This window comes from Cyprinus carpio, chromosome A4 (genome assembly GCF_018340385.1).
Source record: "Cyprinus carpio isolate SPL01 chromosome A4, ASM1834038v1, whole genome shotgun sequence".
NCBI lineage: Eukaryota > Metazoa > Chordata > Actinopteri > Cypriniformes > Cyprinidae > Cyprinus > Cyprinus carpio.
This window is the reverse complement of record NC_056575.1, coordinates 35,891,691-35,919,571: the sequence shown is the minus strand read 5'-3', so window position 1 is coordinate 35,919,571 and position 27,881 is coordinate 35,891,691. Positions and strand designations below refer to the sequence as shown.

General features: G+C 34.8%; 2 protein-coding genes across 2 annotated transcripts in view; both read right to left on the bottom strand.

Moving 5' to 3' along the window:
* Positions 1-12,543, bottom strand: part of LOC109087264 (kinesin-like protein KIF21A) — a 40,500-nt gene extending 27,957 nt beyond the window's left edge. The window contains 1 exon segment of the mRNA XM_042745985.1: positions 12,221-12,543. Coding sequence (XP_042601919.1) covers positions 12,221-12,264 — 44 coding nt within the window. The 5' untranslated portion in view covers positions 12,265-12,543.
* Positions 12,544-13,815: 1,272 nt separating this feature from the next.
* Positions 13,816-27,639, bottom strand: LOC109106308 (ATP-binding cassette sub-family D member 2-like). Its single transcript, XM_042745982.1, is given in 11 exon segments — positions 13,816-15,299; positions 15,808-15,933; positions 16,021-16,105; positions 17,234-17,294; positions 17,297-17,427; positions 19,414-19,531; positions 20,102-20,196; positions 21,906-22,077; positions 25,721-25,842; positions 26,015-26,195; positions 26,497-27,639. Coding segments are annotated over 11 exon segments (2,253 nt in total). The 5' UTR covers positions 27,442-27,639; the 3' UTR covers positions 13,816-15,082.
* Between the last annotated feature and the right edge of the window lie 242 nt (positions 27,640-27,881).

Sequence of the window (27,881 nt, the reverse complement as noted above, 5' to 3'; positions counted from 1 at the left end):
ATGGGACTTTCCAAATATGTATTTTTTTTTCCCACTCATGCACTAAAAGAATCATTAATCAAAACGCATAAGACATAGACTTTCATTTATCTTTGAAACACTTTGAAACTTTAAGCTTCCAATGTTTATATGTGAATCGTGACTTTTCAGAAGACTTAGATTAAACCACTTGATTCATATGGAATAATTTTTATGATGCATTTGAGAACTTCTCTAAGATTTCTTTTTATTTTTTTTTTCTGGAAAGCTGTTATATCATCTAATGTTATGCATGGGGAGGGTCACACATTGTTCACAAGGCATCAAATAAAGCTCATCTTCTGACTGAATGCGTTGGCCTCAACCCACAGGCCTCATTACTGCGATTACAGTGACAAAGATATCTCCACGGCCTACTCTTTCCCAGGGAAAAGATCAGTAGCTTAAGTGGATTGGACCATGTTCTACAGGTCCAACAGTCATTACCCAGAAGCACAAGGGTCCACTTTGTCTGCTATGGGATGAGCTCACAATGATTTCAAACAGTGAACTAAGAAGAACTGGCAACATAGTGTAAAAAAAAAAATTTGCAATTCCAATAATGCAGATGGTGACAAATGGGTAAGTGCTGATGCATCCTGTTGGGCCGGCATCCTTTGAGTGATACTAGTAATCAGCTAACAGATCAAATGTTTGTGATATCTACAACACCCACATTTAAAAACTATAATGACACTTCATGACAGTTGCAGTCATTATAATAATTAAGATAATAACTTTAATCTATCCAACCTGCATGGTTTTGATAAACATGATAAACAGCCTGTGACAGCACACCCACAGATCCGAGTGATGCATATTACAAACAAAAATGCTAAGAACTGGCTAAAATTGACAGCTAAATATCAGGGTGGAAAGCTTTTAACCTGTCTGCCCACAAACAGTAAAACATGCATCATGTTTACAAGGCTGGCAGACCAAGTGATTTTGACTAAAAACTAGTAAAGAACGTCACAATCTCATGGCACTGTGTAACTATTTTACATTTTAGCAAATTGTTCGCTAATTCATATAAATTTGTAAAAAATTGTTAATCTCTAATTGGCGTCTCTTAAAATAGTATTCCAGTAAGATCGGGTTTGAAACAACCTTACTGTATTCTGTACAACAATGTAACTGCTCAGCTACCAGTTAAATGCATCGCGGGAAAAAGTAATTATTTTAAATGATACTTCCACCCAAAGGTCGAGAGCTGTTGTTTGCTGATTAATTTTTTTAAATGATACTTCCACAGTTGAACAAATCACTGACTTTGTATGTTGAAAGATTTTTTAACTTTTTTTGGGCAATTGCAACATAACAGCATTGGCTAAGTGATACTTCCACCCAAAGGTCGAGAGCTGTTGTTTGCTGAATTAATTTACCAATTTAATGGTGATACTTCAAGCCCTATTACCATGGGATTAGAATTACAGTATTGGGCTTGCAATGCATTGGCCAAGTATTTACAGTAAAGCCCTATTTGAATGGGATTAGTGTTTGTATGTTGTAAAAATAAAATTCCCCCGCAAACGACCTAACATATTTCGCCGAACACCGAGGTCCTGTGAAAATATTAGTCCTATGCGAATCGCCATCTCTGTGATTTGGCCAGGATTTGGTGGGGTCATATATAATTTTTTTCAAGGTTTTTGTTTCCTGTGTGCCTTTTTATTAATATTTTGCAAAGAACGGAAGCTGGATATTTTGGGTGCTGGCTCATATACACCATACAACTACACAATTTGCAGAAAGACAAAGCCGAAAACCATCAGAAAAGCGAAAACAAAAAGAATGATTAGGCTAGATTGAGATGAATGACATGTATTGCAGCATGCGGTAAGGAACATTCTTCTGTTTATGATGTGTCATACAGCTAGACCTATAACAACAAGACATTTCCAAGCTATAGCCTATCCAAAATAGTGCACAATCAAGCGAGGGGGTTCACATCATAATTCAAAGTTAATGTGTTACAAATAAATCAAGCGTACAGCTTGAGCTTTTAGATTTTAACCTGGAGAAATGTAAATGACACAGGGCACAAAACTATATTTGTTTCTTTTTTATCCATCTAACCAGACCATAGAGCGGGACTCTCAACCAACTGAAATCTGGCTACTTCAGACTACACAATTTCCTTTGCATACAGTATGTATATATGTGAGTGTATATGCATTGACTCTTCAAACCTTCAATAAAAGGTCGTCTAAGGTTGTGTAACCCAAGCAGAATATTCCTGGGTAAATGAATGACCACAGCGAGTGCACATGAGACAGAAATGGGATGTGAGGAATTCCCCGCCTTCATTTTCCGTTTGCCATCCTTGAACAGTCAACAAAACTATCAGATTATCTGTGTTGTATTGTCCTGATTAAAAGCCTGATTGAAGCGTTGGCTTTGCTATGATTAGTTTTGAGTTTCAGGGCTTCTATACTGTTTTACTGAGGATTTCATTTAAATAACCTAATAAACAGGTACAAACAAGCTTGATTTCTTACGTAATGCCACAGGAAGCACATGCACGTGACATCAAATTTCCAGTCCGTTCTAAAAAGAAAACACTCTGTTTTAATCCCTTTTCACTAGCTCTGTTGCAGCTTTCCACAAACAGACCACAAATTGGCTTCATATTACATACCTAGCATGAAACATTGCTATATTTGGCTTTGTATTTAATTTGTATCTTGAAATTATTGATTTTTTAAAAAATGTTTGTATCTTGTATGTTGTAATAAATTTACATAATATATTGAACTGATATTCAAGTCAATATATTCAAGATATTCACAGCATTTTTTACAATTAATAACTCATTTTGATTGAAAATAAATAATAATAATTATATACTACAAAAAAACAAACAAAGAAACAAAGAAACTAAATAAATAAATAAATAAATAAATAAATAAATAAATAATAAATAAATAAATAAATAAATAAATAAATAAAATAAAATAAAATACACATGAAAAACCAACATCAATATTTGGGTACTTTCGACAACATGTTTTTGTATTTATTAACTTCAAAGCTAATTTGAAACTATTTTGTTATTATTATTATTATTATTATTTGAAGTTTAATGTGCACTGCTAGAAAATAAAATCAAACAAATCAGGTTTTTATGTACACTCCAGACTTCCACTGTAAATGCATAACCATCAACACTACTTTTAAAAACTACCAAATAAATAAAAAATTTTTGTTTGTTTGTTTTTGTGGTTGTCTTCTGCATGTACAGTAACAGATGTTGTACATAAAGCTTAAATTGTTTCAAACTCTGACATCTTTTTTAAAATCTTGTCAGGATGAGCATGTCTCTTGTGAATTTAAAAAATGGGGGAGTATTTTTGCAGCATCAGCTGCACTCGATCATTCTGGAAAGTGCAAATTAAGTTGTATTGACCTGCACATACAGGAAATGTCCATACTGGCTGACTGCCTGCTCACAGGTCTCACTGCACACATGTGAGGTTATGGACAGGAAGGTCACAGGTGACTGTGATTTTGTTCAACTGCCGGACTATAAGGTTCAAGAAGGAGCAAAAAAAAAAAAAAAAAAAAAAAAAAAAACAAGGACCCAAAGCATCCACCCATGTCTGCTCCCATGAGCTCATCGGCACAAAACATCAACAATTATACATGGAAAGAATCAGTTGCTTTTGGAATGGAGATATTTAAATGTAAAGTGTGCTGTTTTTTGAATGCTAAAATATTTTTTTTCTCTCTCTCTCTAAAGACAACCAAGTTATTCATAGTTTAAGCCTTGACATTTACCTTAGAAAATGTATCTGTTAAGTTATTTTTACAATTATGTTGGAGGTTGGAAAAAGACAGAATGGATTTCCTAATAATGTCTTTTTACAAACTGTGTCCATAATCAGCACATTTGCTGTTTTACAAGCAAACCACAAGATATCTCTATGGAGTAGGGCCTAAATAAAAGCACTTTTCTTTTTAAACTAGATACATTATACAGTATGCGGGGAAACAGAGGTATGGGGAAAAAAGCCAAATAAGAGACCAAGTGACAGAAGAAAGATATACTGTACATATTTTTGGCTTTTCAAAATAGCTGTGGTGGAAATTGTTGTGTATCACTCTTCAACAAGGCCTTTAACATGTGCACAGATGCCTCCTACGCTTAAGTGAACATTAAAGCATCTATCTAAAGACGTTCACTAATGCCATCGTCTGTGTATACACAACCACCCAAGCCGGTGTGCACGTGAGTCTGCTAACCCAACCACCCAAAGAACTCTATCAGTATACTTCTTTTAAACTAAAAAATCGGACAGATGGTTTTTAGTTACTTTTTGGTTTCTCAGAAAGCTTTATGGCTCAGAAATATCATAAATAATCATTAGCAGACCTAAAAAAAAAAATCCAGTGGGTTCCAACAGAAGGTGGAGCTCTTGATTTCATCTAGTCCACCCATTTAGTTTTCTTCTTAAAATCTAGAACTATTATGCCCAGTCAGGCTACTCGCAAGAAAGGTGTAAAGGTTAAATACACAGTACATATTGAAATTTTATTTTATGTATCTTTCATATACATACTATGTCAAAGGTTTGGAATAATTGTTTTGATTAATTGTGGTCTTTGTTGTGATTATATTTTTTTAGATCAGAATTTTTTGATCCAAAAATACAGTTATTTGTAATGTATTTTTGTGTGTGTGTGTGTGTGTGTGTGTGTGTGTGTGTGTGTGTGTTTGTGTGTGTGTGTGTGTGTGTGTGTGTGTGTGTGTGTGTGTGTGTGTGTCGCTGGGGTATATTTGTAGCAATAGCCAAAATACATTGTATGGGTCAAAATTATTGATTTTTCTTTTATGCCAAAAATCATTAGAATATTAAGTAAAGATCATGTTCCATGAAGATATTTTAAAAGTATCTTACTGTAAATATATCAAAACTTAATTTTTGATTAGTAATATGCATTGCTAAGAACTTCATTTGGACATCGTTAAAGGTGATTTTCTTATTATATCAATGTTGTGATGCTTAATATATATATTTTTTGGAAACTATGAAACATTGCCATTGAAAGGTTTGGCGTATGTAAGATTAAAACAAAAAAAGAGAAAAATAAGCAGCAAAATTGTTTTCAATAATGATAATAACAAGAACAAGCAGCAAAATTGTTTCAATAATGAACATAACAAGAACCAATAATACTGATAATAACCGAGCACCAAATCAGCATATTAGAATGATTTCTGAAGGATCATATGACATTGAAAACTGGAGTAATGGCACAGAAATAAATGACATTTCAAAAAATATATATAAAAAAATAAAAATAGTTTTCATAAATTGCAGAAATATTTCCCAATATTATTGTTTTTACAGTATTTTTAATCAAATAAATGCAGACTTGGTGAGAACTAAAGACTTTTTTCAAATCAATTAAATTTTAGACTGTTGTATAAATATGAAAGTGAAAAAAGTGACAAAAAAGTGAAAGTGAATATTAGTGAAATATTATGAATATCATGAATATACATGATGTATATTTTCAAATGCTTAATATTTTAAGCTGCTTTGCTGTTTTAGTTAGGACCTTGTGCAGAAGCCAGCCAAATTGGCTGTTTTACATCTCATGACTATGGTGAAATTTTAACCAAAGGAAAGATTCTGATTCAGTTGCTCAATAACAGATGTTTGACACACTATCTTACAGACTAAAAGTAATATGAAAACAGGTCAAATGAGTGATAAGCTACGCGTGCCATAACCAAACAGAGATACATTCATCTGCAACACAAACCTCAGACCAATTCGACAAACTTCGACAAAGCAGCTCGTTGTTAAGACCAGGGGCTTAAAATATTAATGCAGTGACCGGTGGTATTGAATATATCAGTGGTGGAATCTTACAGGCCACAAGAGAACTGCTCAAACCTACACATGTAAAGCCCTTACATGCTGTCAAATACTTTCAGCTGTATCACAGGAGTATGACAAGGGTTTAGTGCCATGTAAAAGAAAAAAAAAGAGAAAAATCACTTCTTTCAAGAATGACGTCACAGCATTAGTAAGTTTTGATAATGATGTCATTATAAGTCTTTTATGAGTAAATTCATAGTAAAGTCATGAAGTTTCAAGAATAAGCTTGTACTGTGATGAGATATAACCTAGAATATTTTAAGAACAAAATCAAAATTACAAGAATAAATGTGTAGAATTGCAGTATGAGAATAAATCCTATCCCTATAGTGTTAATCATTCATTTTTTTTCTCATAATACCGTATGTTGTTTCATTCCTAAGTACTTTATTGACACTATAAAATTACTTCAGTCTCCTAATTTTCTGGCTTTATTCTTCTAGCAATACAATTTTATTTTCATAATAAGTGTATTCTCATTTTAGCTTTTTCAACGTGGCACTAAAACAGCATCTTACAGGAGAAAGCTCATCTCAGTGAAGCTTTCTGAATGTGCTCTCTGTTCTACACATATTCAATTGCAAAACTGATGTGTCATTCAGTAAGTAAGTGGAAAGTGCACTGACCTGACAAGTACACAAACAGCTAAAACTGCTTTAGTTTAAAAAAATGCTGGTTTTTATACATACTGATTATTTATTTAATAAATTATATATTAATATATTTTATTTCTAGATATGGATTGAACATATTCAGTAGGGGTGTGACGAGACACTTATCCCAAGAGACGAGACGGGACACTAGACTGGGTTCATGAGATGAGATTTTGAAACTTTTTTTAAAGAAATCCTCAGTGATGAAATATATAGGGAAAAATAGCCTTTTATTCAACTGAAAAAAAAAAAAATGTAGGTGCATTTTGAAATCAAATTGTACTTTATGAAATTGAACATATTATAATAAATGTTATGCAGGTATAAACAACATGTAAACACTGCAAAAGGTTTTGCCACAAACTCAATTGACAGGCAAGTAATTGCCCAAAATTATATAGTATACATAAAAATAAATAATAAACAACACAAATAATATCCCTTTAAAGTAGCAGTCAATCAAGTTTATTATTTATTAAACTGATTTACCCTTTAATAAAAAAAAATAAGTTTTTTTTTTCCATTTAATTTTCCAACTTTTTAATAGTATATACATTTCACATTAATTTATTAAAAGTTTAAAAAAAAAACTTTTTTTTCTCACCATATTATTTATATTTTTTATTGTTCCCAAATTCTGTGTTTAAGCATGTCTAAAACACTTTTTAGCATGTCTAGCAAACTTTATTTTTTGGCAAACAAAGGGGATTTTACTATTTAAAATTAAAACATGGAAGAAATGTTGTTTGATTATTCCTTTAAAATAATGTTTGTTTTCATTTAAGTAAGTATAGTAATAGTAGTAGACTGTGTACATTCTATTGTCGTTATTTCAAACCAGACGTTTTTTTTTGACAGGTTTCCAGCAGTTCTGTGTATGTGATATGACACTAGTGATACTCAAATCAAATGGTAAAATGCTCATGAAGTTCTGGAAATGTTGTTCATGTGTTTACGTCCTCGCTTCAGTGTTTATGTGTGTGTAAACCGCGCTTCTGCCCCATTCATTAACAAAGACATTACATATTTAAATCGAATTTTGCTGTTTTATGTTTACAGATACTAGTCCATATCATGATTTAAAATTAAAACTTTTGGTTAATTTATTCAAAATTTGAGAAATTCCGTGACATTCCGCGTTAAACTGTGAATTCTGTTTTAATGACTGGATAAAGACTTCACCGCATAATTTCCCGCTTATCCCACTTGACTGATGTGAACATAATATCTTACATACCTTACATGCATGGTGAAACAGTGTAATGCAAATATACCTGAAAGGTCTGAGCAAGGATATCGACCAGTCAGATCTCGCGAGAGATGAAGGCAGAAAACATTAATTTCATCATTTATCATTTAATTATTGAAAATTACACATTTTCATTCAGTTCATTGATTAAAGATGTTCCCAATGAGCAGCATCTGTGCATCAGAAATCTATTCAATGTCAAATTATGAGAACAACAGACGAATGAATCCAGGACACTCTGAACACAAGATAAATGAAGTGCTTTAGAAAGCAACAGTGTAACAGGTAGAGACTGGTACTATATCAACAACCAACCGCAGCCTAGATAAACTAAAAATTACTAAGGTTACCAAATCACATGTCTTTCTAGTGAGTAAATACACACATCTCCGGGCCTCATCAGATGTGGTTTTGCAAATAAGAGATACTGTCATTGACGTAATGATATTTAAACAGTTGCCATGACTTTGGACTCACAAATAAAGAAGAATGATGAATTGTCTTCCATTAACTGAAAATGTAAATCTCAGAGCCTTCGACTGTTACTTCATTTTAAAAAGACTTAAAGACTGTTTTTATGATGCTAAGCCAGCCACCAAAACATTGATGTCGTTCCCCATGGAATGGAAAGCCAGTGATACACAGTCTAAAGACATTTTTCAAAGCAATTCCGAGATATAGTACAAGCTTGAACAAACACTGTGATATCTGCAGGCTGAACCTTTGGGCTTTTGCGGTGAGCGTGATATTGTAAGAAACTGGAAATGTGACTTGTGTCAACACAAGCAACTTCTTAAGGCCTGAACATACTCCAAACAAGCACACTTCTAATTCTAGTAGTTCGATTTCACACATTGTGTCCTGAAATGTGTCAAGTAATTCATAACAATGCATGTGTTGCAAAATCAGCTTTGCCACAAGGGGCGCTATAGTCTATCGCATATTACATTACCAAAACTACTTCTATTAAATTAGCTAAACTACTAAACATTAACTATACTGTTAGCTAACTATTTCCAGCTAAACTGTTCTATTATCGGAACTGTTTCCACTAAATTAATAAATATAAGCGAAACTATAACATTAGCTATAGCTGTTTCTACCATATTAGCTAAATTACTACAACATTTCCGAAACTGCTTCTACTAAAGGTTCTAAATTAAACTACTATTAAAGGTCCCCTGAGATGCTTTGAAACACACAGCGTTATTCTATGTGTTGATGTCATTTTAATTGAAACAGGAAGACAGGGCGGGATATATCAAGCAGCCCCACCGGTTTTTTTTTTAGATAGTAGATTTGGTTTTTTTTAAATATTAGATAGAGTTTTTATATCCATTGAGCTTCCGTAAAGCCGCATTTGACAGGGTAATAAAGCCACAATCACATCCATATTGCTATAATATAGCATCCTGTGTAGAATTCAAATAGGTCCAATACGTTTTGTGATCTGCGCTGATGCGCGCATGTGATCAGCTCCGTGCTATAGAGCCTCTGGACTGGAGCAGAGTGTGTGCGGTGTGGTGGTTAGCGTGACACAGTGTGAAACCAGACTTCTTTTTCCTAAATGAAAAGCATATTTAAATTGTCTAAGCTGTCTAAATTGTTCCCTGTCCCCTATATAGTGCACTGCGTGCCATTCACCGTACATAAAATACTAATTCTGTGAACAAGTGACCGATTACAGCCGCGGCTTCAGTGTCTATTTATAGTGTAGGAGGCGGGCACTTCGGATTCTAGAGTGCATTTGATTGGACAGAAGATTTGATGAGAAGATGTCATAAAAATCTGTGATCCGTTTTAGCGGAAGTGAGAGACTGTAAGTTTTGAATGCTTATATCTCCTAAATGCAAATTTTGTCATTGTTTTGGAACACACCAGCTTATTCATAACCTAAGGTTATGGGGACTTTGGGGACTTTAAATGTTAGCCAAACTATAGCATTACTTAAACTGCTACAAAATTAGCTAAATTTAATAGGATTCATTTGAACAGTACTGCAGAGAAAGTTAAAGTTAGCTAAAATTTTGACATGTTTATAGCTAAATTAGTAGCTATTTGATTAATAACAAATTCAGTTTAATGCTGCATACACCTAAAGAAAACTCTATGGCCCCCAAACAACAGGTCTGCATGTTTGCAATACATTGACCAAGATACACACCTATGATAAATCTCTAAAAAAAATAAAAAACATTGTTGTACTGTAAGTGGGACCTGTTTGTTTACCTCAGTTTGACAACAAACTCAAGTGATCTGTACTGGATTGTTCAAGTGCCTACTAAGCTAAAACACTCAAGATCAGATCTGAGACTATTTTAAAACACAGTACCATTCACATTTTCTGTAAACAATACACTTCCTTCCTCTTTCATCAATAAAAGTCAAACAAATCAACCCCGAGATTGTCCAGGTCATAAACGAAACCATTTCCAGGTGGATCCAGTACCTGTTTTAGCACATATAAAGTTTTCTCTCTGACAGGCTGTCATACTGCCTTCATAGAAATTTGACAGAAGAATAAAGAGAGGTGGAGCAAATGACATCAGACCTAAGTCCAAATGTTGAGCAAACGGAGCTGTAGGTCAAAGTCTGTCAGCTCCAGTAACCAGAGCTCCTGAGGCCAGAACAATGAAACATGAGCGTACAGACGGCCTTTGTTTTTCAACCGAGCCTTTTCCAACCACAAAAAGAAGCATTCAGTCAGTGTGTCCTTTCAATTTGGTCACATAAGGATGTGTTTAATGAAGAAGATAATATTATTTCTAAGATAATATCCCACACAGACTTTAACTGCACAGACCACTTAAAGGGACAGTTCACTCATTCTGTCCTCCTTTACTCACCTTCATTCTTTCTTGGGTGGAATCAGTATTGTTATTAATGGTCATTAAAACTAGTTAAATAGTTTCAGTTAATTAAAATAAAGGTGAAATAAAATAAGATGAAAATTAAAAAACTTAAATAAACATGTTGCATTGGCAACTAAAACAGGTTTAAGTATTAAAATGACTAAAGATAAAACTGAAATAAAATAAAAGGTAAATATAAATATTAAAAATAAAAAATAATATTATTACAAAAGACTATTACTTAACTCAAATATTATTAAACATTATAATAGTATATAAGTGATACTACAATTTGTCCATAAAATGGAAGTCAGTGGGGTCCAAACTACAGTACTATAGATTTCCAATGTACAAAAACATTACTGAAAACATCTTCTTTTGTTTCACAGAAGAAACAAACATATACAGGGTTTAAATTAGGCTATATATGGATGAGAAAGTTATTTTTGAAACTTACATTTTTGAGTGAACTATCCCTTTAACATACAATCAAAGGTATTTGCCCAAGCAAATAAGGAGTTTGACTAGCAATAGAAATGTGACCTAAACCTTGACTACAGTATAAAATTTCCAGATCTAGCTCCACTTCAGCTCAAGAGACCTCAGTAGAATAATGTATTCAGAAGAAAATATCAGATTTGCATATCAATAAAACATGCATATTAATTATAAACATAATAGGCCTTACAGACTTACTGTAATATACGATATACTGTATGAATGTGACTTTGATCACCAGAACAAAGCATATAGAAAAATGAAGAAAAAGCTATGCGAGCGTATAATGATATGTTTTTATATCAAAACATAACAAGTCCATGCTTTTAAACACAACAAGACCATAAAGCCTAAAAACAACATAAAAAGACACAATATCTTACAGTCTTACACAATATATTCAAACTAGTGCACAAGAAGGAAACAAATAAATATATGGATGACAATAAAAATGACATCCTAAAGCCTATAATAAAGTATAAATGTAATGATCTGGTCCAATTTAATAACAATCAGAAGAGTAAAATAAAAAGTCACTATATAGTCTTACATTTACATATCTATTAATCATTACAAGTACAATATAAACACAATAAGGCCTTAGCCGTACTGTAACATAACAAATACAGTAACAGCTGGACCCACTTTGTAATCAGTAGAAGTCAGACAGGATCAGATGGAGAAATAAAAGAAAATCTATGTAATCAACAATCCATATAATCTTATATGACTGTAAAACAGTTGCTAATTAATTAACACTTTAAATTCTACATCAGGGGACCATGTTTATCAACACAATAAGGCCCTACAGCCTGACTTAGGATTAAAAATAAAATAGAGGGTAAAAATAAAATAGATGCCACATGCATGCATATAATCGTATATTTATTCAACACTAGGCGTTTACGTAAACACAATGAGCTCATGCAGAACATAAAGCCCTGATGATCTGGTGACATTGTAGCAGGTACATTAGAGGCGGGCCCATATGGAGCATCAGTGAGACTTTATAGGCTCTTCTATATACTGCATACAATATATAAATGTATAATGTTATACCTGACAGCCACGCGCACTGAGCTCTCATCTTGTGCCGAAGACATGTTCCCGGTCAGGACACACGGGATAAATATAGCTGAATTTCCTTTTCTTTATCGGCTTAAGAAGCAGACACACAAACAGATCGTCTCTCCCGGCGTCTATTCTGCCATTAGAGAGCTTAAGTGATCCAAACGGGTGCTCTTTTGACAGGAAAATAAAACAAATATGAAATAAAACATCTCGTGTTCAGCGGAGCGCGTTACATGTTTAATGAGCTGAACGGAGAATGAGGGCGCTCGCTCACACACAGCACACAGTCATCTGTCCTGAAGAGCGACGCTCTCCTGAGCATGACATCACCATGCCCCGCCTTCATCGTCCACGCCAGACCACGCCCTCCTCTCTACACCAAAACCACAAATGACAGGATAGGTGGGTTGCGTGGGACATGTAAATTAGCCAATACAATATCTAAAACATTTCCTGTACAGTAAAATGTCCAGTGAAATTTATTCAGACACCTTCAACATTTCCTATTTTATCACAGTTTATTCGCTATAGTTTAGAAAAGTCAAGAACTGTGTCAGAACAAATTCATCTTGATAATGTCAGATAACACTTAAGCAAAACATGGTCAGGTCAAAGTGTCTGAATAATTTTTGGTCCCAAATTTTTATCAATTTTACTGGTAGTCCACTGTATGAAGAATTTTTGGGTATACCTCACAGTTAACTTTATTTTGCTACCCTCACTTAGATAAATACTATAGTGTCCTGCACCCACTAGTAAAAAAGATATATATATATATTAAATTATATCTGGTGTCTGAATAATTTTTGGTTTGACTGTACATATTCATTCATTCACTTTTAACCTAAAGATAATAACAAAAGCCTCTCGAATACTCGAGCACCCCACTTTGGACACACGCAGTACTGCACGTATGACAGACAGACAGACAGACAGACAGACAGACAGACAGACAGATAGATAGATAGATAGATAGATAGATAGATAGATAGATAGGTTCCACAAAATCGTGATCTTTCTATATTTTTAGTTGTATTTCATTTACAGGCTGATTTTATTACAGTTTGTTATACAGATTGTACAGATTGTTGACATACTTGACAGACTCAAGTCTCATTCACATAAAATTAAACTATGTAAAAAAAAATAAAAAATACATTTTGAGGATACAGATTAAAACTTTGACTTACATTTGTAACCCATATAAGCACATCCTAGGAGTGCAAATTTAAGGTCCTGGTTAATTTATGTATTTATTATTATTATTATTTAAAGTAATGATAGTTGTGAGTCCAGCATAGATGTTGTATTTGCTCACAAAGATTAGCAAACTAGTCAATGAAATCTTCCAACCAAGTATTTCCAACAAAAATAAAGCAAATGCAATCAGTATTTCTATCAAAAAAAAAAACCAAAAAAGCTTATTGATTTATTTTGAAAAAACTTCAAAATTGGAAACAAACAATTGTACAGATTGTTGACATACTTGACAGACTCAAGTCCTCATTCACATAAAATTAAACTATGTAAAAAAAAAATAAAAAAAAATTTTGAGGATACAGATTAAAACTTGACTTACATTTGTAACCCATATAAGCACATCCTAGGAGTGCAAATTTAAGGTCCTGGTTAATTTATGTATTTATTATTATTATTATTTAAAGTGATGATAGTTGTGAGTCCAGCATAGATGTTGTATTTGCTCACAAAGATTAGCAAACTAGTCAATGAAATCTTCCAACCAAGTAGGGTTCCAAACAAAATAATAAAAGCAAATGCAATTCAGTATTTGAATGGAAAAAAAAAAGGTTGAAAAATGTATTAAAGATAAACACTTCACAGCTGTTAGACAAACTTCACAGTATATCAGTCTGAATGAAAAGACATAATGTGCGATACATTTTGAAACAACCTAATAATACGACTTGACATGAAACAGTAGAACTGAAAAACAAATCTAAAACATGATGACGAACATGATTCTTGCTTAGTCCGGTGAATCACATTCTCTGTCTGTTTGTCAGCTCAGTGTGGACACAACAGAACCACCTGCAGTGCCCTGTGCCCTCACTGTATGTATCCAGAATACTGTTTTTGTTCAGAAAACCAGAAACCTGCTGTCTTAAACCCTATAAGACCCATAGATAGTCTCATCTCATTTTCTCCTTCTGTGTTCTTCAAAGGTTGATTGTTTAAAAGTTTGTTTTGTAAATGACCTACATGATTTCCCATTACAAAATGGTTTAACAACAACAAAAATAATAATAATAATAATAACTATTGTTGTTACCACAGGATATCACGTTTGATTTTGGATATGGAGAGAAGTTGTTTAGGTTAAAATATCAATAAAAAATTAGGAATACATCCTTTGAATTACACTACCTAAATAATAATTAGCTGAAAGAGTTCATCCATGAAAGGAAAAATACATCATTCAATACTTAATTTATACAGCTAAATTATTGGGTAATAGATTCGATAAAGTGCTGAAAACATATAACCAAAATAAAAAGAAAATTACAAACAAAACAAAAAACACAAAATAAACAAAAAGCAAAACAAAAGAACAAAAAAACTTAAAAAATAAATAAATAAAACTAAACAGCAAAACAAAAAAATATGTCAAACAAAAGAACAAAAACAAAAAGCAAAGTAAAACCAAGCAGCAAAAGAAAACTAAACAAATTTAAATAAAACAAAAGGGAACTGTTTCTACGATTCCTATGAAAACTTCAGTTTCAGTATCGAATTGTCATGTATTCACATCAAATGTTAAAATCATTACTAAAATATTAAAAGTACCAAAACATGAGTTTTCCTGAACATCAAGCATCTCCAGGGTTTCTTTCAGTCCTCATCCTTGGACTCCACCGTCTTTAGAACTGAATCTTCGCCCAAGATCTTACACAGTTCATTCAGTCTGAGCTGCATCTTAGGGATGCCTGCGAGCTGAGACTCCAAGCGTTGTTTTTCCTCCGTCAATGAGAGCCGCGTGGCTGTATCCAGCTGCTCGAACCGCCAGCCGCCCTCCCCGTCAAACTGCAGCAGGTGTGTGTGGTATTTCCTGCGAATTGGTGAGAAGAGTATGAAGTTCCATTCTTTGATGAATCCAATATACAGTATAGCTCTTGTATATACAATGCATTCCATGCTTTTTTTGTCATAGTAACTGGTAAAATGTTCCTTTAAGAACAATGATGCAAACACATTCACTACAATTCCCTACTAATTAATGTTTCTTCAATAAACATTTACATTCATACTGTATAAATGAATACTACTGTACTTTCAGAGAGAGATGTCAATTGTAATGCTTTCATCTATTGCAATAAAAAATAATCATGTTGTATTATATTGTACATAAGACACCTTTTCAATACCTACTAATTAATTTAGCCGTCTACCTAATTTGAATATATATACAGTATATACTGTATATATTTTTGGGGGGATATTTCCTGAAAACACTGTTTAATCAATCAGAATTAGTTAGAATATCATGTAATTAATTTGATTATATTATACAAGTAATAAGATTTATTTCAAGAGATTTAAAGTTTTATGTTTCTCACCATAGAGAGGGTCTATGGGTGATGGACAGCAAGGAGATACCAGCATCCTTTGCAGCCTGAAATATTTTACCCTCTACATCAATACTGACAGCACTGGTGCACTCATCCAGCAGAGCATACTTAGGCCTTGAAAGAAAAACATGAATTATTTAATATTTAAATTCAACAATAAAATTAAAATACATTACAATAATATGTGCAATGAGATCTTACTTGTGGTAAAACATGCGTGCCATGCCCATACGCTGTTTCTCGCCTCCAGAAAGAACATCTTTCCAGTCCAGTTCAGCATCCCAGCCTGGAAGCAGACACAGTAGTGAACCCCTTTAAAATGCTTTTGTATGAGTGGAATAGTTTTTTTTTTTTTTTAATAAATGAAGAAAGTTTTTTTGTTGTTGTTGTTGTTCTAGTGGAAAGCTGGCTCAAAATACTGGGATCCTATTATACAGAGCACAATAATTCTTTCAAGGATCAAAAAGAGATTGAAATGGTGAAATACTGAAGTCATGTAACTGGGTGTGAAACAGGCTCAGGCCTGTTACAATGTTTTGGTTTTTTTAGAGTAATACTACTACACACCACCAGGGGCGCTAGGGTGCTAAGGTGGGTGGTAGAGAAAGTCAAATTTGTTGGGAGAGGCTCCATGGCCTACCGGCTGTGTTACCACAAACTGCCATAAGTCCTCATTGGGAAACTCTGGTTTTAAACTCAATCAAAGACTCTTTATTGCCACTAGCAATCATATTGTTGCCATTCATTGCTTGGAGATCAAAAAGAAGATTTCCATTCGTGAACTATTTCATTACTTCAGTTTATGGACTTCTTGGATCTATCTATATATATATATATATATATATATATATATATATATATAGTTGTTGGTTATATAAAATCTATCTATCTATCTGGATTATATGTGCTATTTTTGTTTTTATTTTGTTTCTAATGTATTTTTAGTTTCATTTGATTATTACCTGTTTATTTTTTGTTTACTGTATGTGGGTACATGTATATGTATCCCTTGTGATTAATTTCGTGTATGTTGTCGGGGTAGAAGGAGGGGGTGGGTAGATGACCTGGTCCCGTGTATATATATATATATATATATTTATATTATATATACGGTTGTCTTTCACCTTGTGTGGGATATATAGATATAGATAGATAGACAGACAGACAGATAGATAGATATAGATAGATAGATAGAGATTAGATAGATAGACAGACAGATAGATAGACAGATTGATAGTTATATAAAATTGACCAAGCCATTAGACCAGACAGACAGATAGATTTCACTTGAGATTAATACCTGATCGATAGATAGTTTGATAGATGTAGATACTGTATGTAGACAGACAGCAGACAGACACATAGAGACAGACGAATCAGACCTGCTAAATAGATAGACCAATGACAGACAAACCTCCTTCCCGGGTACAACTATCTGGATTTAGATTGACAATGACCAGACAGAACAGACCAGAGAGATAACTTCCAGGTCCCTGTCTCTGTAACCCTTGTCATGCATGTCGTCCAGAGAGTCGGGGTAGATGACCTGGTCCCGTAATGTTCCGATGGACATGTATGGTCTGGAGAGAGGATAAAACATGTTTACTGTTATTTACTCATATTATGTCAGCCAGGTGAAGTGTTTACGGTTGTGTGGTATTATAGATAGATAGATAGATAGATAGATAGATAGATAGATAGGTATAAGTTAGATAGACAGACAGAGACAGATAGATAGACAGACAGAGATAAATAGATAGATAGACAGACTAGATAGATAGACAGACAGAGATAGATAGATAGATAGATAGATAGATAGATAGATAGATAGATAGATAGATAGATAGATAGATAGATAGATAGTAGACAGATAGATAGATAGATAGACAGATAGACAGATATAGATAGACAGATATAGATAGATAGATAGATATAGATAGATATATAGATAGATAGATAGATAGACAGACAGACAGACAGATAGATAGACAGATACGTAGATAGATAGATAGATAGATAGACAGATGCTTTGAGGATAGATAGATAGACAGATAGATAGATAGATAGATAGACAGATAGATAGATAGACAGATAGATAGATAGATAGATAGATAGATAGATAGATAGATAGGCACAAAAGCACAACTGCATTTAGTCATTACTCTACACATGGCCTGTGTATAAAATATTAATGGCCTTCCTGGGTCTGGCTGCGCTTGCACCTGCAGGAATCGGTAAATATTTCACTACTGAGGACTCTGGTTTCTGTCGCTCAGCAGTTCACAGAGCTTTAGTTACGCTGTCTCTGCCTCTGGTTACTGCAGTCAAATCCTGACGGTGCAATGTCTGCAATATGGAACAGAGACAGAGGACAATAGCTGTTCCGAAACCTAGTGGGCCTTCTACCTAAATGCATTTTAACGCCTTGTAGGTCCACTCCTGACACAAAGTCTGCTACAAAGGAATGAAACTTATCTGCCTAATAAGGTACCTTGGTCTGGCCAAAATCAAAAGCAAAATCACATATACAGTATCCTTTACAGAGAACGCATGTGCAATGTGGCCCACTGAAAAAATTAAGAGTTTCACATATGTCAATATGTGAAATTACTAATACATGTATTTAATTCAGTACTAAAGCGAAATTTATAAATATTATTCTTAGATATATTTTATACTTAGTAGTGTATTTAATTTTTTATCTTGGTATGACTAGCATCAGATTTGAATGTAACACTACTTTCATTTATATGATTTCTATAATAATTTCTTCATTTAATTATTTACTGTATTTCCATAAACAATGTTCTGCCAAAAAAAAAAGAAAAAAAAAGAAGGTGGTTATGAAAGGGGTCCATGGTTACAAAACGAATCTCTAGCAGCAGACGGAAATTCTCTATATTTTTAAACAATTCTGGTACAGTATAGGGCTTTTCACACTACACTTAACCCCGGGTAAAGGTTTGTTTCACATTTGTATTTTGGAAGCATAAGCGCGTTATGAAACTCTACTCTAGAGCAGGGTTAAGTCGATGTTAGGGCTTGTAAAAAATTAGAATTACTACACACCGACCATCTCGTCAGTAAAGCCGCTCCTGTGATTAGTAGTTAATCTCCAGCACGTGCGTTCAGATCAGAGTATGTGAGGGGAGTGGAGTGGCAACAATTTCCCCTCCGCATTTAATAATCACTCCGCTCCCAGTAAATGTAAATGCCGATCTGGGAGTGGCATTTACAACACTGAGCCGTAGTTCATTGACAACCTACACAAAATCGCGTTCAAAATCGGCAATGAATCGGCAGCGATTTTGAACGTGATTTTGTGTAGCTTGTCAGTGAACTATGACTCTGTGTTGTAAATGCCGTTCCCGGGAAATTGTTGCCGCTCCACTCCGCTCACATACTCTGATCTGAACGCACATGCTGGAGATTACCTACTTATCACAGGAGCGGCTTTACTGTGTGCATGAATCGCATTCGAAAAGGGTAAAAAGTGTTACTGATGAGATTCGCATGAAAATCGCATTCGATTTTTTGCCCAGCCCTAGTCGGTGTGTTGTATTTATATTTGTGTGATGTATGTCTTTGTGTTATGTTAATGTTTGTACAGAAGCCCGCCGTACACAGGCCAGAGGCCACTGAGGATCCGGAACAGAGAACTTTTCCCGCATCCATTTGGCCCTGTGATCAGCAAATGCATCCCTTCCTCTACCTGCACACAATATCCAGTTACAGCAAACTGAGTACAGTTCACATGGTTAAGTAAAAGGAGCAGTATATAACTTTGAATTAAAACTCCAAAGGCATCATTTTAGTTTGACCTCAAACTCATTTACAAAGTATGGTGGTACTTTACAATAACTTGGTTATTTGTCTGTTTATTTGGAACTTGATAGACACAAACCAAAATATATGATTACTCATAAAAACAGCTTCATATTAATAAAAGAATCTAAATAGCAAAACTAATACAATAAAATGGATATTGCTAACACCAGGTTAATTCTATATCAATGCAACAATTTGTCATGTTGCTTGGCAAACATAAACAACTAAACTCTGCTGCGCAGTGCCAAACAACATTCCCTTCATGACCTTGTCTCGACTTGTTTAGGACACTTCATGTTTCTGTGTTGCAAGTGTAAATATAAAACTATGATCTTGACTGATAACAACAGAAATATATCTACACTACAGTATTATTATACGTGTGTACCAAATGTTATATTTGTGCCCAAATGTGTAGTAATATAAGTTAAATAAAACATCTTGTTTAACTCACCTTGAAATTCAAGGAGGACACAACCACATCTCCATTAGGAGTGATTATAGGCACATTTTCACAGACTATACCTTTATCCACATCAATCACTTTGCCTGTAGAAAGAGTGGAAAAATACATACAATCAGACAGAGTTTTAGAATCTACAGTAAGAAAGCCAAGGAATAAATATCTCTCACTATAAACTTATGGCACATTCTATAAATACAGTACACATTGGTATCCCAAAAATATCTTTGTAAAGCATTAAAGTCACATGTTGTTATTTTATTTAATTATTTAATTCAATCGTGTGATACCTATTAGGTATGTTTGCCATGTAACTATTATGTAAACATAAAATGAACCTTCTGCAGCACTGTGGGAAAACAAGTAAATAACTCATTTCCTCATGTTTTACAGGAAACTGTAGTGTTGACATTATTAATGAATGTTATTTATGTTACTGTATAAAAAAGATAAAACAATTATTTAATTAATGTAAGATAAGTTTGCCAATAGCTACCATTTGATTCCAAATTAGCTATTGATAACTTAATTTGCAACCCTGTTGCCCTTTCTGTACTTTCTTCTTAAACTCCACCCCAGAATGAAAATTTTGTCATTAATCACTTACCCTCATGTCGTTCCAAACCCGTAAAAGCTTTGTTCGTCTTCGGACCACACTTTTAGAAATTTTGGATGAAAACTGGGAGGCTTGTGTCTGTCCCATAGACTTCCAAGTAAATAACAGTATCAAGGTCCAGAAAAGTATGAAAAGCATCGTCAGAATAGTCCATCTGCCATCAGTGATTCAACCGTAACGTTATGAAGCGACGACAATACTTTTTGTACATGAATAAAACAAAAATAACGAATTTGTTCAACAATTTGTCTCCTCTGTGTCAATCCACTGCAGCATAGTGGCATTTTGGAGAATCTGAGCTGTATGCAGCCAGAGGACACTCTTCTGTGTCAGCCACAACACAAGGATACGATTCATAACGTTACGGTTGAACCACTGATGGCAGATGGACTATTCTGACGATGCTTTTCATACTTTTTTGGGCCTTGACAGTGTTATTTACTTGGCAGTCTATGGGACAGTCAAAAGCCTTCCGGTTTTCATCCAAAAATCTTAAACTGTGTTCCGAAGACGAACTAAGCTTTTACTGGTTTGGAACGACATGATTAATGACAAAATTTTCATTTTGGGGTGGAGTATTCCTTTAAGCATTATTTCATAAATTTGATCTATTTGATAGGAATACTTATTTGCTAAACTGCTTAAGGGTTTGACATGCCTTAAAAGTTGGTAAAAGGCTCGCAAAACCTGAAAATAAATAAATAAACTCTATTAATAAAAAAGTTTAGATTTTTTTTTTTCAATATAAAATAAAAAATATCCTTTTCCAACTCAATTATTACTACTTCATTTTTAAATGTTTCAGTTCCTGTTTATAGGTATATTTGTCGAAAGCGTCTCCCGTGTCAATCAAGTTTTATGAATATTCTCTTATTTGTCGAAAGCGTCTCCTGTGTAATTTTTTTTTTAGGAAAATTCTTTTGTCTCTCATTCATTGGGGGCATGACTGAGCAATTAAAGGAACAGCTCACCCAAAAAAGAAAATACTGCCATCATTTATGCACATGGTGTTCCAAACTTGTTTGACTTTCTTTCTTCTGTGGGTTTTAATGTTCCACAGAAAAAAAAAAGACAGGTCTGAACACCAAGGTGAGTAAATGATGACAGAATTTTCATTTTTGGGTGAATTATTACTTTAAGGTTGCAACCAGCAGCAGAGCTGTGCTATGTTCATCAGACCTTTGATTTCCAGAGGCCCATCGATGTGCATCTCAGGTCGGTTATCATCCCCGCTTATCATCTCCTCTGCGGTCAAGATGGCAGATGAACGTTTGTATATTCCCCTCTGGACTTCATCAAATACTAAGAACATGTTGTGCACACGTGCCGTGTAGCCAGCCAGCTCGGTGACCTAAAGCACACAGAACAAATATATGTGACTGGAGTGATAGCAAGACCTTTAGAGGTTGAGGTAACCCAACAACAGATAGCATTGCTCAACTGCTGTTTGTCAGAACCAGAGCAAGTAACCAGGTATTTGGGGCACTTATGTAAACAAATGACCTGAAATTTCTGCATCCTAGCATCAAAAATGCCAGTCAGCCTTTGCTAAACCCATTGTGTGACGTTTATAGATCAATCCTTTCCACAGTACTGGCCTGAATGCTTAATCTAATCCAAAGCACGTGTAAGGAAGTGTTTAGCTAGTGTTTTTCTTTGTTTAGGCAGACTCACCACATCCCAAGAGCCTCGGGGAGAAACATTGTGCTTTCCTTTGAGGACTCAGTGGAGTCAACAAGAATTATTAATCTCCTGAGAGTAACTTGTTAACTGACCTTCTAAAGGGTTTGGGAATCTAGAGACGTTTTTTCCTTTGCTTGTTTGATGTGCTGTGCTATATATATATATTTTTTTTTTTTCAAATACGTACATTTGCACTTGACCACTTACATGACGAATTTCCTGTATTTGGCCAAAGTGTTCATGAAGACCACAAGTGTGTGTAGTACTTTTTATTAGTTTCAAGTGTTTCGAGAGTTTTATTTTGATTTGCATTTCAAAATAAACTTCTAAATGTCTAAATCAGAAGTTTCTATGTATAACACAATTTAATTATATTGTGGTGTTCTAATTAAGTAATAAAGTGCAGTTGCATACGTTTAACAAAATACGTATCTTTGTAGTCTGGACCAATAACGTGCAACATTTTACGTTTTACTATCAAATTATATATAATATCTAATTATTAGTAATATTTAACGTAAACTGGAAAGGTTTCCACGATATTTTGTGAGATCTTGGCAAAAAGTCGAATGATTTATTTCCACAACATGATGCATGATGGGATACGCTTAGCCTTGGATACCGCTCCGAAGTGGTATTTGAGAGAGTGTGGATTTAGTGTGCATTAAGGACACTGCACTTTGGTGTTTTTAAGACCTGGGACAGTCTTGCACACTTACTTCCTGTTGAGTACACATTCTCTCAAGTGGCCAAGACCACAAGTGCAGATATTTGGACAGGCCCAAAATGTAAAGCAGAGAACTGGTTCCACCCATCGGTTGTTGATTGGACGAAGGCAGATTTGAATGCAAGCTTGCAGTCAATTGTAAGAAAGGGGCAGAGTTTTTGAGGATGATTGAAGAAGTCTGACATATGCCACAATAGAGAAGTCTGTCATTTCACCAGAAGATCAAAATGCATTATTGCATTTATTAACGTTACCTAATGGAACCCTAAAATCAAATCAAATAAATTAAAGCTAATAAATAGACAAAGCACGTAACAAAATCACTAAACTAAAATGAAAAAAAAAAAGTATTAATATATACTGTAATAACATATAAACAAAAATTATAATATAGAACTGCCCAGAACATCCTAGTATTTAACATTTATAACACCCTAGCAACATGGCAGCTCACGTTTACATTTCATGATGAAATGTCAAAATATTAATTAATTATTAACAAATCACATGTTGGGCTAGCTGACCATTGTAATTAGAACACAGTATGCTATTTAAAAGGTCTGAAATACAGTGTTGTCCTGCTTTATATTATCTAACTTAGTCATGAACACACAGCATCTGTGAAGCGGGGCTGACTGATGCTCTCTGTTCAGCAGATGGTGGATTAAGTTGCCCAGAAGGCTTAGTCAACAGAGTGGCAGTTGATACCAACACTGATCACTACCAATTCTAAGATTCCCAGCTTTCACTGCTGCATGACATCACATCCTTTGTGGTTTTAGTTCCTGAAGCGGTGATCTGGCCCTTGCTGAAGTACTACTATTCAAGAAAAATGTCATTTTTGTCATAACAGTGGCCAGCGTTGGGTAGGTTACTCTAAAAAGTAATTCATTACTAGCTTCTAGGCATGGGCCGGATTACCGGTTTCAAGGTATACCGCAATTTGAAAATGTCACGGTTTCAAAACCACTAATATTTTCCATTATACTGTTCCTGCGGTATGCGCTGTATTCCATGTCCCCTCAAAGACTAAGAGAATAGGAATCCCTCAGGATGAGTGCGGTGTAGAGAGTAACACTGACCCCTCCTCTTCCTGCGAGCAGCGGTCAGTCATGTGTGTGTAGGATGGCTGAATTTAAGGCCCCAGTACACTTCACATTCAGTGCTCCTTCCCGTCCGCACAGCTTTCAAAAGTATACTCGTGGGTGGATGAGCTTGGATGGGTGGTACCACGGGGTGCGTGGCTGTCCGCGAGCCCTCTTGATGATGAAAATAATGTAATGCAGACGGTGTGCGGACGGCCGAAATATACTTTGGCTTTTACGTGATCAGCAACCAGCCGTTTTTTGCCATATTGCAACTCTCTGTTCTGGACTTGCACAAACTGCTTTGTAATGCAATAATTTTCCAAAATGTCATTTATGTGAAAATAGTAAGTCTGTTAATAGAGAAAAATACTGTAGCAGGCAGATCACTCACTGTTCATGAAGCACAAACTATTGGAAGAAAATCCTCAATATTGATTTGGGGGTTTAAATGAATGTGTTTCTGAGTGGAGCTGACTGTCTTCTGGAAAGTTTATGTGGTATAATTTCACAAAGCTTGTCAGAACATTCTGTTTTTGCTTCAAATTGGGTTATTATTAAATCAAATTATGTGTGATTATTATTATATAACTAAATGATATGAAATGATATAAATGACATGTATATAAATTATATAACTAATATTAAATAACTGTAATTACAGATTTAGGTTAATATGCTAATTCTACTGTTTCTTATTTTTCCTTTTACATGTAGGAAAAAAAAAAAAAAAAAAAAAAAACTAATTCTGCTGTTTCTAATATTCTGTATGTTCTGTATGTATATATATATTGTGTCCAGTGGAAAAAAATATTAATTTTTTCCCAGTCATTTAAAAATAACACATTTCAGAGCTGTAACAACAATACAGTGATTCCGTGAAACCGTGATATGTTTGTTTAAGGTTATCATACCGTCAAAATCTCATACCGGCCCATGCCTACTAGCTACTAATTACATATTTAACTGTGTAAGTAGATTATTATACAGATCACTCGCTCTCTAAAAAGTATTGCATTTACTTATTGCTAACTTTTTTTGTTAACCTCGACCAGTTGAAGGATAGACAAGAAACTGCTCTTTAAATTCTTTCAAATAAATAATGTAACATTGCATAAATTATTCTTGAAATGACATTTTAACATTAGATGTTCAATGTTTTAAAGGTTAAATCTGCTATTGTTTTATATATAATTGCTCTACAGTCTATACAGTATTTAATGCAATTACATTAGAATTAACTGTAGTTAAAATTGCAGAAAAATAAAAGTAATCCCTTACTTTAGTTTTTCAACAGTATTTAATGCAATTACATTAGAATTAACTGTAGTTAAAATTGCAGAAAAATAAAAGTAATCCCTATTAACTTTTGAAACTGTCTTCTTTAAATAAAAAACATATAGAGTTTATATATGTCTTAAAATCGCATTTATTTCCTGTTATGTAAAAAGGGAATAATTGTGGAAAATGTCAACAAAGAAGCACCATAAATATTTTACCTCTTTATAAGAAGACATGATCCTTTCGATGGCATCCGCCCCTGAGGCCAGCAGATTGCGAGCTGTTGTAAAGGCCTCTGTTCTTTCACTCACCAACACTTGCGTCTGACCATCAGCCAGCTCTTTAAGAAACAAAAGAATATGAAACATGTCATCTTTAAGTAAATGCTATTCTTACATGACCTATATTTCTAAAATTGACCCTCTGGAACGTCATTAAAAATTAGCCTTAACACAGAAATTGCAATGAGATTGTATGTATAATTAATTAAACAAACTACACTTCCACCGTACCGTTGTCAGCAAAGCCAGTGGCAGTGATGATGGGCACTGCCACCATAACCAGACCACTTGCACTCCAGACGTACTTCATGAGGAACTGTTCAATCATGATGTACCACAGACGTTTGGATAGAATGAGGTTCATCTGCTTCGCCAGGGTGCTATAACACTTCTGCAGCTGCCTCATCTCCACCTGCCACATGAGAACAGTTGAAATATACCAACCATTGAAAGACTTCAAAGAGTAGTAACTGGCTAGTTATGGAACATTTGTAACATTTTTATATATGTAGGCCTATGTGTATATTTATGCACGTGTACACTGTTTCTTACACCTTATGCTCATTTATAAAAGTCCTCTGAAATGTGATAAGCAATTACGTTTACACTAGTGATGCATTTCCTCGCCTTATGCCTCATCACAGAGAGCATTCCTTAATGGTACATGTATATTGATTTTTATACCTGCACGTGTGCATTATGCATTTCCTCACCGTATGCCCCCTATAGAAGGCAATCTCCTCCGCATTGGCTATGATTCTGGAGTGCACATAACGCAAGTAGCCCTTCCTGTGCGCCTCCTCCGCCACCAGCTTACCGAACCTCGGCGAGCAGGCGCGCAGAACCTTCGCCGTGGCGAACACCACCAGACCCGCTAACAGAGTCGGTCCGGTTGCGTTCGCACCCCGAGATCTCGCAGTCTGTATTAAAGTATATGAAGTCAGTATCACGTCCAGGATGGGTTTGGTGAGGTTTGAGTACAGATGCGCAATGGACTGCGAGAACATCATCACATCCTCGGTTAGAGACTGGTCCGGGTTCGCCAGCCTCCCGTCCATGTTGCTGACCTTATAATAGGTCTGATTGGTGAAATAGGTTTTATATGCGTGATCTACCAAGCGCGTGCGGAACGCGAGCGCGAGCTTGCACTCCAAATAGCGGATCGCGCTGTTGACGAATGTGGCCGGGATGGCGATCAGAAGCCATTTCATCAGTTTGATCATGAAGCTCCGCGGCTGCTTTTCTACGATCGTTTTCACTATTTTACCATCCAAACCTGCCACATAAATAGACAGAAACGTCCGTGAAACTAGAGCCACTGAATGTAAACATAGTAAACCCAGTTCTTTGGTTACAAACCTCGGGAACACGATTTTAACCAGATCAAGAATCTGCTTGAAGAATTCCGCATTGACACCGGGAGATTTACTAAGGCTAGAGCCAGTCTCTGGTGTAGCTTTATGAAGAGATATCAATCCATTCTCATGTCCCGGTTCAGACGTGTTGTTCTTCGCTGTTTTCCGTTGTTGTATTTGTTTGCAGATGATGGGGTAAAGCGTTTTCGCCCCGTATGCGGCGGCCGCCAGGAACACTGCTCTTTTCGCCGCAGTGCTCTGATTCCACCTCACTTTTGATGCTGCATGGAGGATGTTGCTCATTTTTTTATCCTGCTTTTACAAAAATAAGTAGTATGCAATCTTCAGTTTGTTCCAAATCACATCCATAGGGTCACTCAATGCCTTGAACAGAGAATATATACATAAAATTCATGGTACCGTAAGGTTGAATCTGCACCGCTAGGTAAGACGTTTCCGTCATTTGGGTTTTCCTTGTTGGTTACGCCCCCACTCCACGCTGATTGGCTGCCGCACTTGACGTATTTAAATATAACAGAATGGTCTGATCCATAGAGTGTAAAAAGTGTCAGGGTCAAAATTAACATTTGTTTAGCTAGCTTGGTTTTTAAATACAAATCATGTTTTTCGAATAAAAATGTTTATTACGATCATTATTATTTGATTTTCTTGTAAGTGTCAGTTTTTATTATGTGTTTTGTCAATAATATTATTGTTTAGATCTAAAATCTAAAACATACATA